The 16,891-nt window shown below is 35.7% G+C and overlaps 1 protein-coding gene across 2 annotated transcripts in view; it reads right to left on the minus strand.

Moving 5' to 3' along the window:
• LOC150077938 (uncharacterized) overlaps positions 1-16,891 on the minus strand; it is a 635,130-nt gene that overhangs the window by 177,503 nt on the left and 440,736 nt on the right. For both annotated transcript variants that reach the window (XM_090384667.1, XM_090384666.1), the window contains 2 exons: positions 16,090-16,198; positions 5,176-5,375 (listed from right to left, as the gene is read on the minus strand). In XM_090384667.1, coding sequence (XP_090240793.1) covers positions 5,176-5,375; positions 16,090-16,198 — 309 coding nt within the window. The remainder of the gene's footprint in view (positions 1-5,175; positions 5,376-16,089; positions 16,199-16,891) is intronic.

The following is a 16,891-nucleotide window of genomic DNA, read 5'->3' on the forward strand; positions in this document are numbered from 1 at the left end:
TTTACCTCTGATGGTAGTTACCTCCTTGAGTAAATCCCACTTCAGCACACTGTGATCACTGCCACCTAGTGGTTCCTTTATCTACAGATTCTTAATGCATGAAGAATCACTACTGATAATCAGATCAAGACTATTACTCCCTCTAGTTGCCTCCCAAACATTCTGGTGTAGAAAACAATCATCCAATAAATCCACAAAAGCCTTGCTAGTGTGTGAGTGACCAACCCACAAATTCCAGTCAATATCTGCAAAATTAAAATCCCCCATTATAAGACTCTGATTTACTGGCCCATTCTATTTCCCTGTACAGTATCTTATTATACTCATCAGAGTCATTAGGCCTATAGCACACTCCTACTCTCAATTTTGATTTACCTATGCTTATGTCACACCAAATTGACTCGAAACTGTCCTGTCCATCGATGTCGACTGGCTTCACTTGCTTGGATTTTATGTGTTTCTTAACTAATAGCATAACCCCTCCTCCCTTCCTATCCTGTCTATCCTTTCTGTAGACGTTGTACTTGCCAAATTCCAGTTCTGCATTCCTTTCTATCTGTGTGACACCACGTCTTTGATATCCCAACAATATCTGCCTTTGACGTTTTGAACAATACCTCAAATTCATCAAATTTATTTACTAAACTCCAACATTGGTGTACATGCAAGTATACATGCACCTGTTTCTATTCTTAGCTACCCTAACACGTTATAGGCCTAATGACTCGAATGAATGTACAAAGAAATAGAGTGGGCTAGTAAATCAGAATGTCATATAATGGGGGATTTTAATTTCCCAGATATTGACTGGAACCTGTGGGTTGGTCCCTCATACACTAGTCAGACTTTTGTGAATTTATTGGATGATTTTTTTCTGCAGCAGCATGTTTGAGAGGCAACCAGAGAGAGTAATACTCTTGATCTGGTTATCAGCAGTGATCATTCGTGTATTAAGAATTTGCAGATAAAGGAACCACTAGGTGGCAGTGATCAGAGTGTACTGATGTGGGATTTACTTAGATATAATTACCATCAGTGGTAAGTGAAAGAGTTTTTGCTTCCGTAAAGGTGAATACAGTGGTCTCAGACAGTTTTTAAATTCTGTACAGTGGGATCAACTGACGATGTTACAAACAGTAAATTCAAAGTGGGAAGCATTCAAGGAATTAATCATGGATGCTACTAAATGTTTCATACCTATTAAGAAATATTGTTCAAGGTTTAGGCCTAAATGGTTATCAAATGAACTAATGAGACTCTTAACAGAGAAGAAAAATGCATGGGATGCATATAAATTATCAAGCGACTCAGAAGCCTATGGCAGATATAAGCTAGTCTGTAATCGGATCACAAAAAAGGTTAGGCAGGCGAAGGCAGATTATGAGAAATCCTTGGCAAAATATGCTAAGAAAAACAGCAAGGATTTCTTTATTTATATAAACTCTAAAAGGAAGGGGATGAATCTGATTGTCCACTTGACATTGACGGTTTGACTGTTAATAATCCTGCTCAGAAAGCAAACAAACTGAATGAGTAATTTGCATCTACATTCACACATGAGGAATTAAACTTTGAAAATGGCAGAAGGTTATCAAATTGTAGCAGGGTACTTAATGATTTTGTAATAACTGAGAGCAACGTGGAGGAGAAATTGTTGAGGTTAAACATAAGAAAGGCACCAGGGGTGAATGGGATCTATCCAGTTATATTAAAGGAGGCGGCAAAGGAAGGAAGCAAACCCTTAGCCCTAATTATGAGAGCATCCTTGGACTCAGGGGAGCTTCCCACGGACTGGAGATGTTCAAATCATCCCCAATGCACAAAGGGGGATCGAAGGGTGACACGAGTAATTACAGACCACTTAGTTTAACTTCTGTTCTGGGTAAAATAAATGGAGTCACTGGTTAAAGATGCATTGCAGGATCATCTAGACAAGACTGCAGCAATAATTCAGACCCAGCATGGGTTTGTTAAGGGAAAATCTTGTCTGACAAATTTGATTGGTTATTATGATGTGGTTACAAAGGAACTGGATGCAAAAAATAATTTTGTTATCATATATTTGGATATCAGGAAAGCTTTTGACACTGTTGCGCATGGAAGACTATTGTACAAATTGGAGCAGAATGGTATTAAGGGTAAGTTGCTACAATGGATAAAAGGATGGTTAAGTGGGAGAATACAGAGGGTGGTAATCAATCGGTGCTGCTCTTCTTGGACTAATGTTATTAGTGGAGTCCCACAGGGTTCGGTGTTGGGTCCACTGTTGTTTTGTATATTTATCAATGATATTGATGAAGGTATATCAGGCTTAATGTCGAAGTTTGCAGATGATACAAAGGTTGACAGGGTTGTTAATGACAACAATGGCAGTGTGCTACTGCAACAGGATCTAGATAATTTGGGCAGATGGGCTAAGAAGTGGCAGCTGAAGTTTAACCTTTACAAATGCAAAGTACTGCATACGGGTAGAAGTAACCCCCAAAAGAAACGTACCGTGTGGTACTACACTTAAGATGTAGAAAATGAAAAAGACCGGGGAGTAATTGTGCAGTCAGATATGAAGTTTTCTGACCAATGCAGACAGGCTGCTAGGGCAAGTCATGGGGTTTTGTCAATGATATATAGGAATTTTGCTAGCAGGGAAAAGGAGGTGATTGTCCCTCTATATAAGGCAATGGTCAGGTCACACCTTGAGTACTGTGTACAGGTCTGGAAGCCTCATTTTATAAAGGATGTAGATTTGCTTGAGCGTGTACAGAGAAGGGCAACACGATTGGTGAGGGGAATGAAGGTATCCGCTTACCAAGAGAGGCTTAAGTTCTGCAAATTGCAGTGGCTGGAGACTAGGCACCTGCACGGTGATCTGACTGAGGTGTATAAGGCCTTTGAATGGGTTGACCATGCTGAATTCTGATGGGATCCTTCCACTTGTTCAGATTACGAACCTAAGGGGGCATAAATTCAAATTAAGAAAAGACAGATGTAGAATAGATGTGCAGAAATTTGCCTTTAGCCAGCGGGTGGTTAATTGCTGGAACAAACTTCCATCTGTCGTGGAAGTTGATAGGTTAAATAGTTTAAGGAGGAAGTGGACAGTCATTTGGAGAGAATGGTGTGAGTTTTTTTTTATTTTTATTTTTTTGGCTGATGCTTCATAAGCTCATACACTTGCCTTCTTGCATCACATGCCACTACTACTACTACTTATTCGAGGTACTGTAATATCATAGCAACTCGTGAATGTATTCACAATATGAGATACACCTAAAACGACTGTTTTCAGCTACAGTAGTGTGTGTGAGTTAACCGGAATAACTGATGCCAGACCTCTTCTGGATGGCCAAATTTTCTGGATAATCGAACGTAAGGTAAGATTAAATTATTAAAATTAATTAAATAAAAAATATAAAAATCAATCTCAGAAAACCAAAACATCCATCCAGGCATTTTTATGATTTTTATACAAAACAGGAAAATTAGAAATATTTTTAAATGCTCTTGGTTTTTTCGACTTACCAATAACAAACACGGCAATCTGTGCATCCCAGTAGCATTTGCACACAGCAATTGTAACTTGCTCTTTTCTCACCTTAAAACCTGGTGCAGACATTTCTCTTTTAATGGCTAGGGTTTTTCTCTGTAATGCTTTCCATAATAAGCCTGTCTCATAAACATAAACGTTTCTTTCTCTTAATTTACTATAACTGAAACAAATTTACTTTTAAAGGACACTGTTGCCGCTTCGTCTGCAGAAAGCTTCTCGCCTTGAATATCTAGTTCACTTATACCTTGTCTCAATTTAAAGTTTTTCAGCCAACCTGTGCTTGCCTTAAAATCTTCATTACCTCTTAATTTTTGATTAAAATCCAATGCTTTTTCACAAAATATCGGGCCAGACACTGGTTCACCCAAACTTCGCTTCTGAAGAAACCACAAATAAAGTGCACTCTCTAAAGCAGCATTTTCAGGTTTCAACAGTCTCTTTCCTGCTAGATCCTCCTTCACTAACCATAATCAACACAAATCACGTTATAGCATTGGAATTTTTCTTGCTGTCCTAAATTGTTGAAGTCCGCACATTAAACCTTTGGAGAGATTTCCTAAATTTTCACCTTTTCTAATTCTATTAATAATTTCCATTTTTGTTGCAATGTTAAAACTAGGCATTTCATTTTCATTCACATTTTACCGTATAAAAATGAGAAAAATAATAAATCGCACAGTTTGAGGCTGATATTATTCTTACAGAATCTGGAGCTAAACCAATCTGAAATTCGCTCGTGATGTCCAAGAAAACCCAGTAGTCTGATATTTTTATACAGCACATTTCTGAAGGTCACATATACATGAAACAATAAAAACAATTTGCGGTTTCGTTTTATTGGGCTTTTTGTTTGTACAATCTGTTATAAATGGGTAGTAAACTCGATCTTTCGCTATTAGAATCAGAATTCAATTTTTAAATGTCATCACTATAACCAGCACTTACAGTACTACTATTAATTAAAAAAAAAAAAAAATGATCAGCCTTTCAAATTATTCCGGATAACCGACGCTCTACTATATTTTAGAGCTTGCTGCATACTAACATGATGCTACTGCACAAACTTGTATATTGTTAAACTTTCACGCAGCCTGAGGCCTAAGCCCTAAAAGCGTTTTAGTCTGATTCACTTCAGACACCATGAGGCATCTCATATTGTGGAGTTATATTTCAAAACTGAATTGCCATCATTGCATCGCCAGGTACCTACCTAGCCACCAAGAACAGGCCAAATAGCCTTGAAATGGTGCTATCTGGGTGGTGGTATCCAATGAAAATAAGTAACAATAGTCTTCTCCACTGGTTGTTGTTGTTGTTATTTGGTTTTTTGGAGCATTAGCAACTAAGGTCATATTGCTCTGGGGATATGCAGTGGTCATTCTCTGACCTTTCCGCATTCTCCGTATTTGGTGGTCATGGGCCTGAATCCCGGTCTAATCACGAAGTGTGTGCTACGCACTGCCGCTCCTGCCCACCTGGCTATGGAGGCATCTCTCCACTGGTGAAGTGTTACTTATCAAGGTAGTGCAATATCATGGCAACTCGTGAAGATATTCAGTAATGCATATAATATAATACAAATCTATAAAGTCTGAAAGTATTTACATAACAAAAAGAAATGTTCATACCGAGAAGCAAGATTTATTTCTTCTTTAGGTGACACCTGAGAACTAACATAACTGTGAGGAAAAGGTTGGTAGCCATACAAATTGAATGAATCAACATTTTTCTGGGTCATGGAACCAGCAGTGGAAGTAATATTCGAAGCTGGAGGAGCCTGTACCAACTTTAATGAACTTTCCTTTAATTTTGTATTTTCCAACTGTACCTAAAAGAAAAGTATGCATTTTAAGTTATTTACAGAAAATAGCATTTTAACTACAATTAGTATAAAATAATATACACAATAAAGGATATCACACGGCATACATTGAAACAGGCATTAAATATCCACTATTGACTATAACAAACTCAATCTAAGTCATGATACTGTACCTCTGTATAATTTAGAATGCATTTTAACTGAATCTGTTTTATTGCTAACAAACTCTACCCTTCCAAATAATACTCAACCCTACCTCCAATATTTCAGTTTCTAACAGATATAAATGGCAGTTTCTTACCAGCAAACCTCTATTACTTGGGTTCCTCTGGAACTATCAGCAACTGCATATGATAACAATAAAGCCACTTTAAATATCATAGCTTTCAACCATTTTTCGATTTTTATAAAAATTTCAACCTACTGCCTTCCAGTGTGTTGTATAATGAAATCTGTCCAAGAAAAATACACATACTTTGCATTTTTTTTGGTACTTGCAATAAAATTAAGTAATTTATTAACTATTAAGATTCTTAGCAAAGCTTATTATCTTAGTACTGACCTCTATATCCATATTGGTTAGGGTTAAATTTACATAAAGGAAAGTAAAGAGAGTAAAAGTAAAAGTTTCCAATTATATTAACAGGTTAATTAATTTAAAAACATGTCTCTAGGAAGGGGAAGTGCACCACTTTTTCCTGGTTGTCATTTATAAAATTATAAAGACGATTTGCGTGTTTGAAAACCCAAAAACTGGACAAGAAGCTTTCGATGTCATTGTCGTCGGTGGATGACGAGTTGTAAGTGTTGATTTATAGTATCGGAGTACTCAGGATGCATTACGCTAAACATGTGGAAATTTGATTCGTGTGAGCTGCCATAGTGGTGATAGATTCGTGGGAAATTTAGTGTTTAAAATTTCGTATGATCTATTTTGGCAGAACCATTCTGTAGGTAGGGCTTCGTACTGTAATATCTTATAATTCGATTTATTATACAACCAAATCTACAATGCAATTAAATACAATCATTTACATGAAGATTTGACTACAGAACTACTATACCTAACAAAAACCATTATAGCTAGAAAATACCCCAAACAGTTAATTCAAGAAACCATTTTAGCTGTAAAAGAAAAAAAAAATTAATAATCCTCACATTGATGACATTAGTACTGATCATACACAAAATACAACAGTCACTTCCATACCACAGCCAACTTGCACCTCAGCTCTGGAATATTTTTAGAGGGACAAACATTACACTGATTTTTTTCATCATATAATAAACTAAAACTTTTTTTAGCAAATACATGGAAACACATAAATACAATATTCAAGACATAAACAATATAATATATCTTATAAAATTCCAATCTGGATGTAATGCATGCTACATAGATAGCACCAACACAAAATATGGAACTTCCAGAACAGCCAACACGTTGTTATTTGGTTTTTTAGGAGCATTAGCAACTAAGACCATATTGCTCCGGGAATATGCGGTGGTCATTCCCTGACCATTCCGCATCCTCCGTATTTGGTGATTACAGGCTCAAAACCCGTTCTAATCAAGAAGTGTGTGCTACGCACTGCTGCACCTTTCCACCTGGCTACGGAGGCACCAGTACAGCCCACACGAGAGCATGCTATCATTATAATAGTTTCAAATCAGACCAACCAGGAACATGTATACTTTTAATCGTGATTCATTAATAGATAACTCAATTACACTAATTAAACTTAAATCGAATTATAAGATATTCCAGTACAACGCCCTAGCTATAGAATGGCCACACCAAAATAGATCATATGAAATTTTAAACACTAAATTACCCACAAATCTATCACCAATATGGTACCTAACACAAATCAAATTTCCACATGTTTAACGTAATGCACTATGGGTACTACAATACTATAAATCAACATTTACAACTAATGCCATTTGCCAACTGATGATGACATCGAAAGCTTCTCGTCCAGCTCGTGGTTTTTCAAATACGTGAATCTTCTTCATAATTTTATAAATGACAACCAGAAAAAGTGGTGCATGTCCTCTTCCTACAGGCATGTTTTTAAATTAACAGCATAGCTTAATTTGCGGTACTCACCTTTTTATATAATCTGCAATTGACGTGTTGAGATAGGATAAAATGGTAGTTGAGTTTAAAAATTGGAATTAATATGGATACGTTTAAATTTTGGAAACGGAGTTTAAAATATGCTCAAGGAAATAGAAGTGCACGTCTTCATCCTTGGTTGTCATGAATTAAAAGTTGAAATGATAAAGCTAGGAAAGTTAAACTGAAGAGGCCAAGAGCCGTAAAGAATTGGCTTTCGTTGTTAATGTCTTCAGTTGGCGATAGTGGGAGGGAGTGAACGCATGTATTTAAAAGACTATGTTCCGGTGATGCTCTTTGATACATGTGGTAATCCCAGGTGCATGAGATTCCAAGCCGGTGAGAGGTTATAGGGTAGTTTGGCATTTAATACATTAAATTTAGAATGATGACGAAACCACTCTATGACAAGGGCTTCGTACTGAAAAATTTTAAAACTAGATTTTAATTTAATGATAGGGATGGCTGAATCAACTGGGGGGGGGCTTGTACATGTAATGTGAGTTCTGTATTTGATTGTTCTGTTCTAAAGCAATTGTAGTGGTAATATGCGCGTGTGTTTGATGTTTTTGTGGAGCCATATTTAGAAGTTGTACTACCAATGTAGCATGCATTACAGTTTTGTTGACATTTAATTAGATAAATGATATTGTTCATGTCGCTGATTTGATATTTTATGTGTGTCTTTATATGAATTAAACATTGATCCTAGTTTATTATATGTTGAAAATATGAGAGTGATATCTGTACAGATAAATAATCGATGGAACTGTCTAGCAAGATCACTGTGGTAAGGAATAACACGTGTGTTATTGCGTGTAATGTGTTTGGATGGTTTGTTGATATTATTTTGGACGGTGGTGATAATTTGTTGGATTAACTGAAGAGGATATTTTCTGGATATGAATTTTTCTGTAAGGTTGGATAGGTCTTCCTGTGTAGAACTGTATTTTATGGCATTATAAATTTGATTATAGAGGACAGCTTTTTTTGTACTAAGTGGATGGTGCTGTTGTTATTTTGATTTTTAGGAGCATTAGCAACTAAGGCCATATTGCTCCGGGATATGCGGTGGTCATTTCGTGACCTTTCCGCATCCTTCGTATTTGGTGGTGACGGGCTCGAACCCCAGTCTAATCAAGAAGCGTGTGCTACGCACTGCTGCTCCTTCCCACCTGGCTACGGAGGCGCCTGTGGATGGTGCGACTTGAAATGTAAATATTTTCCGGTACGGGTATTTTTTCTGTAAATTCTAGTTCCGAGTTTAGTATCTGTTTTATATATGGCGAGATTAAGGAAATTAATCTCTTTGTTTTCTTCTAATTCGAGGGTAAATTTAATCTGTCGTGCATTGAATTAAATTTAATAAAAAGGTTATCATGGTTTTGTCTCCTATGATAAGGATGTCATCTGCATATCAGGTATATAATTTAATCTCTGGAGGGAGAGGTTGTAAAATTTGATTTTCTATGGAGGCTAGGTATATTTCGGATAGGGGAGGCTGAGATTCCCAATCCCATAGGTAAACCATATATTTGTTGGTATATCTGATTGTGGAACTGGAAATATTTAGCATCTAATAAAAATGATGTAAGTTCTAATACTATTGATTGATCCATTAGGAAATTATAAGCCCACAACCACACCCCCTTAGTTGATTCAGCCATCCCTATCATTAAATTAAAATCTAGTTTTAAAATTTTTCAGTACGAAGCCCTTGTCATAGAGTGGTTTCGTCATCATTCTAAATTTAATGTATTAAATGCCAAACCACCCTATAACCTCTCACCGGCTTGGAATCTCATGCACCTGGGATTACCACATGTATCAAAGAGCATCACAGGAACATAGTCTTTTAAATACACGCGTTCACTCCCTCTCACTATTGCCAACTGAAGACGCTAACAATGAAAGCCAATTCGTTACGGCTCTTGGCCTCAGTTTAACTTTCCTAGCTTTATCATTTCAACTTTTAATTCATGACAACCAAGGATGAAGACGTGCACTTCTATTTCCTTGAGCATATTTTAAACTCTGTTTCCAAAATTTAAACGTATCCATATTAATTCCAATTTTTAAACTAAACTACCATTTTATCCTCTCTCAACACGTCAATTGCAGATTATATAAAAAGGTGAGTACCGCAAATTAAGCTACGCTATTAATTTGAATTAATTAACCTATTAATATAATTGGAAACTTTTACTCTTTACTTTCCTTTATGCAAATTTAACCCTAACCAATACAGGTCTAGAGGCGAGTACTAAGATAATCAGCTTTGCTAAGAATCTTAATAGATAATCAACAGTACCTCAAGCTTTCAGCTGTAAAATTAGTCATTAGTAATTTATTAGCAAAGGCACATGATGCAAGAAAGCAAGCTTTTATAGCATCAGCCAAAAAAAAAAAAAAAAAACTCCTTATTTCACCCATCCACTTGCTCCAAATGTTTGTCAAGTTCTGCCTTGAATCTATTTAAGCTATCAACTTCTACAACAGATGGAAGTTTGTTCCACCAATCAACCACCTGCTGGCTAAAGGCAAACTTCCGCACATCTATCCTAAAACCGTCTTTCTTCAATTTGAATTTCCGCCCTCTCACGTGATTATTCTGAGCAAGAGATAGAATCCCATCCGCACTGAGCATGCTCAAATCATTCAAGGCTTTATATGCCTCAATCAGATCACCTTGCAGGTGCCCAGTCTCCAGAAACTGTAATTTAAGCCTTTCTTCGATAGAGCAACCCTCTGGCCTATTGACTAATCTTGTTGCCCTTCTCTGTACTTGTTCTAACAGCTCTATATCCTTCTTAAAATGAAGCCTCCAGACCTGTATATAGTACTCAACGTGTGGCCTGACAGGTGTCACCCACAACAACTAGTTCCTTTGGGACCAGTGCATTCTGCCTTGGAGGTTGCCGCTGTGTTGCACAATGTTCAAGTGCAAGCTCTGGCATTGATGTGGGCAGCTGAGAGATTGATGGGCCCCTCAATTTAAATAATTCGAGGGCATCCTCCCTGTCCTTCAAGCTCTCACATAAGCCCACAACAATGCCGAGTTGGCATCTGATTTCCTCGCACTCTTTACATCGTGCACACACAAAGACATTCCCCTTGGCAATATCATGTCCCGTTCCTGATTGCTCCACAAACATCAAACAAGCAGTGCCTTTCAATAGACTGTGATTCAGAGGACAACCGCACCCTTCCCCCTCAGTTCTCCTCTGAGCCACAGCACTTCCACTAGTTTGAGCCTTTTGCTTTGCTGCTCTGGTCTGAGTCATGATTTCTATTCAAGTTCAATAAAATTGCAATACAAAATATAACCCTAACCTATATATATCCCAACGCAGTTATAACACTATATATTTGGGTATTGAATATTATCTCTGAGTTACGTTATATGACTCTTATCCCCTGCCAACTTATATGTATTAATTTATGATGTTACGTTTGTAATAACTAGGTCGCTATATTTATTTAGTTAAAAAAGTACAATTCAATTGACAATGAAATTTAATAAGATTAATAAACTTTACTGATTAATTGATACTACTATACTTGGCTATCTAGTTTTCCGTTAAACCTTATGCTAGCACATATATCGTATAACAATGGCGGCAAGTTATGAACGGTTACTCTATGGATACAAGGTATTATTTACTTGCCAAATTCAAAATAAACCACAGAGCTTGACTAGGTCTATAAGCTATAAGCTAGATCTATAATAATTTAATGTAACAATTAAGTCAATAAAGCGGCCAAGTATGATTAAAAACTTTTCGTTCGCGGGAGCTGCAAAACCTATCCACAAGTGGATTTTATACCCTTACCGATGCTAAGTAATAACCTATAAAATCTCTATCTAAATTCTATTTAAACTAAAGTATTGTTACTAGGAATATAAAGCAACTCTAAAAAATAAATTAATATGCCAATATAAGTCAAAAAAAAGCAAAAACTTGCTGGAGCCGTAAAAACTTCGCCTGTTCACATGTACTCTCGCACCCACTCTCCAATCTCCTGTTAATATTAGCTTATTAAAAACTGAATTTGCTACATCTTCAGCAATGTTTTCAAAATATTTATTTATAATAGTTTCAGTTAACCAAATCTAAAAAAAATATATTAAGTCGGGTAAACTGTATATATTATGACTACAAAGATGGTGGCAAGCTGCTCAAAATCAAATGATTTTGAGCAGCTTGGAGTACTTACTATATTTGTTATAAAATATGCATACTCCTCCTTTGACTAAAAAGGACTTGTTATAAAATATGCATACTCCTCCTTTGACTTAAAACGACTTGACTAATGCAAGCTTTTCCGTTGGTAACTTAAACTAACAAGTATATTCCAACCAAATACAAGCTTTGGCTAAGAGCACAAGGAAGCCCCCCAAAAAAAAAAAAAAACGTTTTATGTTAACACTAGAAGGAAAGGGTTGAATGGCATAACAGCTTATGAACCTTAATGAACAAACATTTTGTACCTGCATTTCATATGTGAAGAAATGTTTAGAAATGCAGATATCATAAGTATACCTAATATGACTGGGAGCTAAATGATTTTATGATAACAGAAAGAATGCTGGAAGAGAAACTGTTGCAACTAAAAGTAACCAAGGTACTTAAAGCTGATGGAATTTACCAAATTATTAAAAACAGCAAAAAGAAGCAATCCCTACAAATTAGAGATATGCAAATGTCTGTACTATTATAACAAAAGTAATTTAAAGGGTGAAGAGAAAATAATGGAGTCAAATACACACTAGCCAAAAAAATATGAACCTTTGTATTAAAAGTCACCGACAGAAGTGTAAATAAAAGTGAACACGTGCAAAGAGATGAAAAGAAAACTGACAGAGGACGATGACATGTTGCCTTGTTGAGTATAAAGATTTCAACAGATGTTTGACTGCCGTAAGCTGAAGCCAGAATGGGAAAAGGGGTGATCTATCAGACTGAAAAAAGTTTTCTTGTAGGTGCACATTTAGCAGCAGACATCTCAAAGATTTTTAATGAATGGAAAGCAATTGGTTCCACCTCTCAAAAGCAGCCATCTCAAAGATTTTTAACGAATGGAAAGCAATCGGTTCCACATCTCAAAGGCATCAATGTGGCAGAAAAACAATACTTCAAGAGCAAAGCCATCGTACTCTAAGGAGGACTGTATAGAAAAATATGGCATCCAGTGTGCAGCAAATAACATCATAATTCAATCAAGGAGAGAACTGCCCAATCTCGACCCATACATTGCATAGGAATTGAAAAGATCAGGTATTAGGCAGTCACCTGCCTATTCAGAAGCCATTTCTTTCAGAGAAAAACAGAAAAATTCAATTTCAATGGATTCTTCTGTTTTTCTCTAAAAGCTGAGAATGCCATGATTGAACAGTGGAACAATGGAAGAAAGTCATGTGGTCAGACAAATCACGATACACTTTGTTTTTAACTGATGGTAAGCAGAATGTGGCAAGAATCTCAGTAAGCAATGGACGCTGCTTACCTTGTTAAGACAACCCAAACACCTGGAGGGTGGTATCATGGTATGGCTAACATTTTTTTTGGCATGGACTGGGTCTGTTGATAACAGTGTAGGGTCAAATGCTGTACAGGGAGAACCTGAATTTTGTAATGCACTTTACATCATGCAATATGGAATTCCACAATCATCCTGGACACCACATTCACCTGATCTCAATCCTATTGAGAATATGTGGGATATTCTGCAGACAGCTGGTTGGCAACAAAGTTCTCTTCCTTCAATTCTGTCACAGCTACCCAATATTTTGCTGGACTGGTTAAAATTAGACCCAAATGGTCTAAAATATCTCATACAATTCATGACTGCACTGCACACTTGCTGTTATTTAAAATCACATCACTCACACATATATCACCTGTATATCATTGACACACATTAACACTATTGGGCTACCATGGGGTGGGGGAAAGCTTGGATCATGGATATATTAAGGGAAAGTTCACAACTGTCCAATATGAGGAGAAACCATGAGGTGGTTACATTAGGCATTAGTAGAAGCTTACTATGCAAGAAAGCAAGATTATATGGCATCAGCCAAAAAAACCCCCTTCGCATTTCATCCAACCATTCGCTTCAAAAGTTTCTAGTTTTTCTTTGAATTTGTTTAAACTATCAATTTACACAACGACACAAGATATTGCTCCAGCAATCAATATCTGCTGGCTAAAAGCAAATTTCAACACATATTCCACAACTGTTGCTCCTCAATTTGAATTTATACCCTCTCAGGTGTGTAATATGAGTAAAAGGAAGAATCCCATCAGTGTTCAGCTCGCTCAAACCATTCAAAGGCTTATACACCTCAATCAGATCACACTGCAGGTGCCTAGCCTCCAGGTGCTGCTATTTGCAGAATTTAAGCCTTCCTTGTTAAGTGAAACACTTTGTACCCCTCATCAATCTCAATGCCCTTCTCTGTATTCGTTCCAGCAGCATTACACCTTCTTAAAATGAAGCCTCTAGACTTAATGCAATACTCAAGGTGTGGCCTGACCATTGCCTTATACAAAGGAATAATCACCTCCTTTTCCCTGCTAGTAAAATTCCTGTATATCATTGACAAAACCCCATGACCTGCTTTGATAGCCTGTGTGGAGTGCTCAGAAAACTTCATATCTGACTGCACAATCGCTCCCAGGTCTTTTTAATTTTTTGCCACCCTAAGTGTAGTACCACACAATTGGTCAATTGGTACATTGCTCTAGGGTTATGTCTACCCACATGCAGTACTTTGCATTTGCTAATGTTAAACTTCAGTTGCCACCTCTTAACCCATCTGCCCAACTTTTCCAGATCTTGTTGCAGAAACGTACTGTCATTAACAACCCTGCCAAAGTTCGTATCATCTGCAAACTTAGACATTAAGCCTGATATAACTTCATCAATATCACTGATGGATGTATGTGTATGTATATATATATATCAATGATAATTATATACAGTGGAACTTCTCTATTGCGAACTTTTATTTAACGAATTTCTCTATATTAAGAATTTTTTCACAAAACATTGCACCTTGAAACGAAATTACATGTAAAATTAACCTCATATAGCAAAGTGTTAGTCTCTCTATAACGAATTTTTTAAAAAATTAGTAAAAGCATTTTTGAAGATTTTCAAGCACTTACTGCTAAACAGCCGCTCAAATATACTGCCTCCTTCCTTTCGAAATTGCACATTAGCATCTGGAATTAAATAATCATCCTTTTAGTGAACACTTGTGGCCATTTACGCCTGTTGGGTCTTTGTTTCATTTTTGTTACAGTTATTAAACCAAATGGGTTTTCTTAAAAGTGGTCGTAAACTTTACAATAGGTTTAGGTTTATTCTTTAAATGTTTACCGAATAGAACACTTGCTTTTAAGGATGATAAATGTTTTGGCGGAAAACAAAGCAAAGAAAGATCACTGTTCTAGTTGGAGCAAATATGACAGGAAGTGAAAAATTAAGACTTTTAGTCATCAAAATATCAAAAAACCCAAGATGTTTTAGAGGCACAAAAATCTTTGGAAGTTGACTACACCATTAATAAAAAAAAAGCATGGATGACAAGTGATATTTTTGAAGAATGGAGCACAATCCACTACATGTTGCTTATAATAAGCTAAATTAAAATAGGATATTTACTAGCATGGCAAACCAGTAGAGTGTAAATGAACTTAACCAAATAAAATAACATAACAATAACAGAAAAATATATATGGGGGAGGATAAAGAGGAAGAGGATAGTGTTGGAGCAACGTTCCTAAAATAATTTAGAAAATTAAGCCAATTAAATATATATATATAAGGATCACTAAACTTTTTTTGATTTTTGAAAGGGTCCATAGATCTCAGTAGTTTGGGATCCACTGCTTTACAACAGCTACTTATGATATTTTGAAAATTTTGTTTTTGAAGGTTATACACATAGCTAAGTGTAATTCATTATTTGATATATATAAGTGTAATTCATTATTTGATATATATAAGTGTAATTCATTATTTGATATATATAAGTGTAATTCATTATTTGATATATATATTATGTCAAAGCTTTGATCCCCATATTATCTCCACAGAATGACAATCACCAGCAATAATCCAACGTGTAAACGTGTACTGCCAGATTAGACCAGTGGATAATATACTTGTCTCAGATACACGTTTGAATGCTGCTTTGAGTACAGGTGTTGCAACTTTCCAATTGTATTTTAGCTGGAGATATAAATGGTGTGATATGATTTCAACAATAAATCACTTTAAAAACTAAATACATATTATTGTCCTATTAAGCCTTATACTGCGATGTTCCACAAAATTAATAATTTTTCATGTTGGAAAACATAGCAACAATGACATGCTAGGAAATATGAAAACACAGAAGGATACTAGGGTTTGGAAATTATGAATAAAGCATAAAGCATAAATAAAGCATAATAAAGCATAAATCAATACTTATCCCTAGCCTTTGTAGGGTTTGCTATCCTCAGAGAAAAATTCAAAAAGTGCCACATTTTTGATGTTATGCCATATATTGATAAGTTATTGCTTTTAAGGCAAAATATTTACCTCACTTTGAGTAACATTTGAAGCATTTCGAGCAGGAACTGCCACATCACTTTTGGACTGGAGTGATACTGGTTCTTTATCTTCACATGGTTTCTCCAGAATGAAATTCCTAAATATTTGAGATTATAAAGAATTACTTAAGAAAATTAAAACAATATTTAATTTAGAAACCCCCCCCCTCCAAATAAATCACTTTGTGACTTATTTTATATCTCTTCCTTAAGGAAAAAAAAAAAAAAAAAAAAAGAATGTAAATTTTCAAGGAAACTTCAATTTTCAAATTAATTTCAGTTTGGCTGTAAAACTGTTAAAAAAATATTCAGTGCAAAAAATGTGAAATGTAGTTGTTTCATAACTACATTTTGTTTATGTAACCACATTTTACATAACATATTCACAAAAATTCACAAAAGTCAATCTAAAAAATGTTTTCTCAGCTGAGAAATTCTAGAACCATTCAAAGCATTGAAACAGTAAAGGAGATTTATAGTAAAACTTGGTGTGGGCTGCTCACAAAGATGAAAGCTCCATCTTCTAGCTACATTTATTATACATTCAAGAATTATAAGATCATTCAGTGAATTTTTTTTTTTTTTTTTTTTTTAATCAAGCCTTGTATCTACAACTGCAAACTTGCAGTAACATCCTAAAGCAGCACATTTTCTGTGTTAAATGAGTGGCATGCATAGCTTTGCAATTAACCTTCTCCAACTTCACATTTGGAAAAATAGTTTTTAGTTTGGATTCGATACAATTTTCAATCATGGATTTAATATTACTTCAAAGAATATGGAAATTTGAA

The sequence above is a fragment of the Mastigoproctus giganteus genome, chromosome 11, assembly GCF_048544385.1.
Source record: "Mastigoproctus giganteus isolate SK-2022 chromosome 11, ASM4854438v1, whole genome shotgun sequence".
NCBI classification, from domain to species: Eukaryota; Metazoa; Arthropoda; class Arachnida; order Uropygi; family Thelyphonidae; genus Mastigoproctus; species Mastigoproctus giganteus.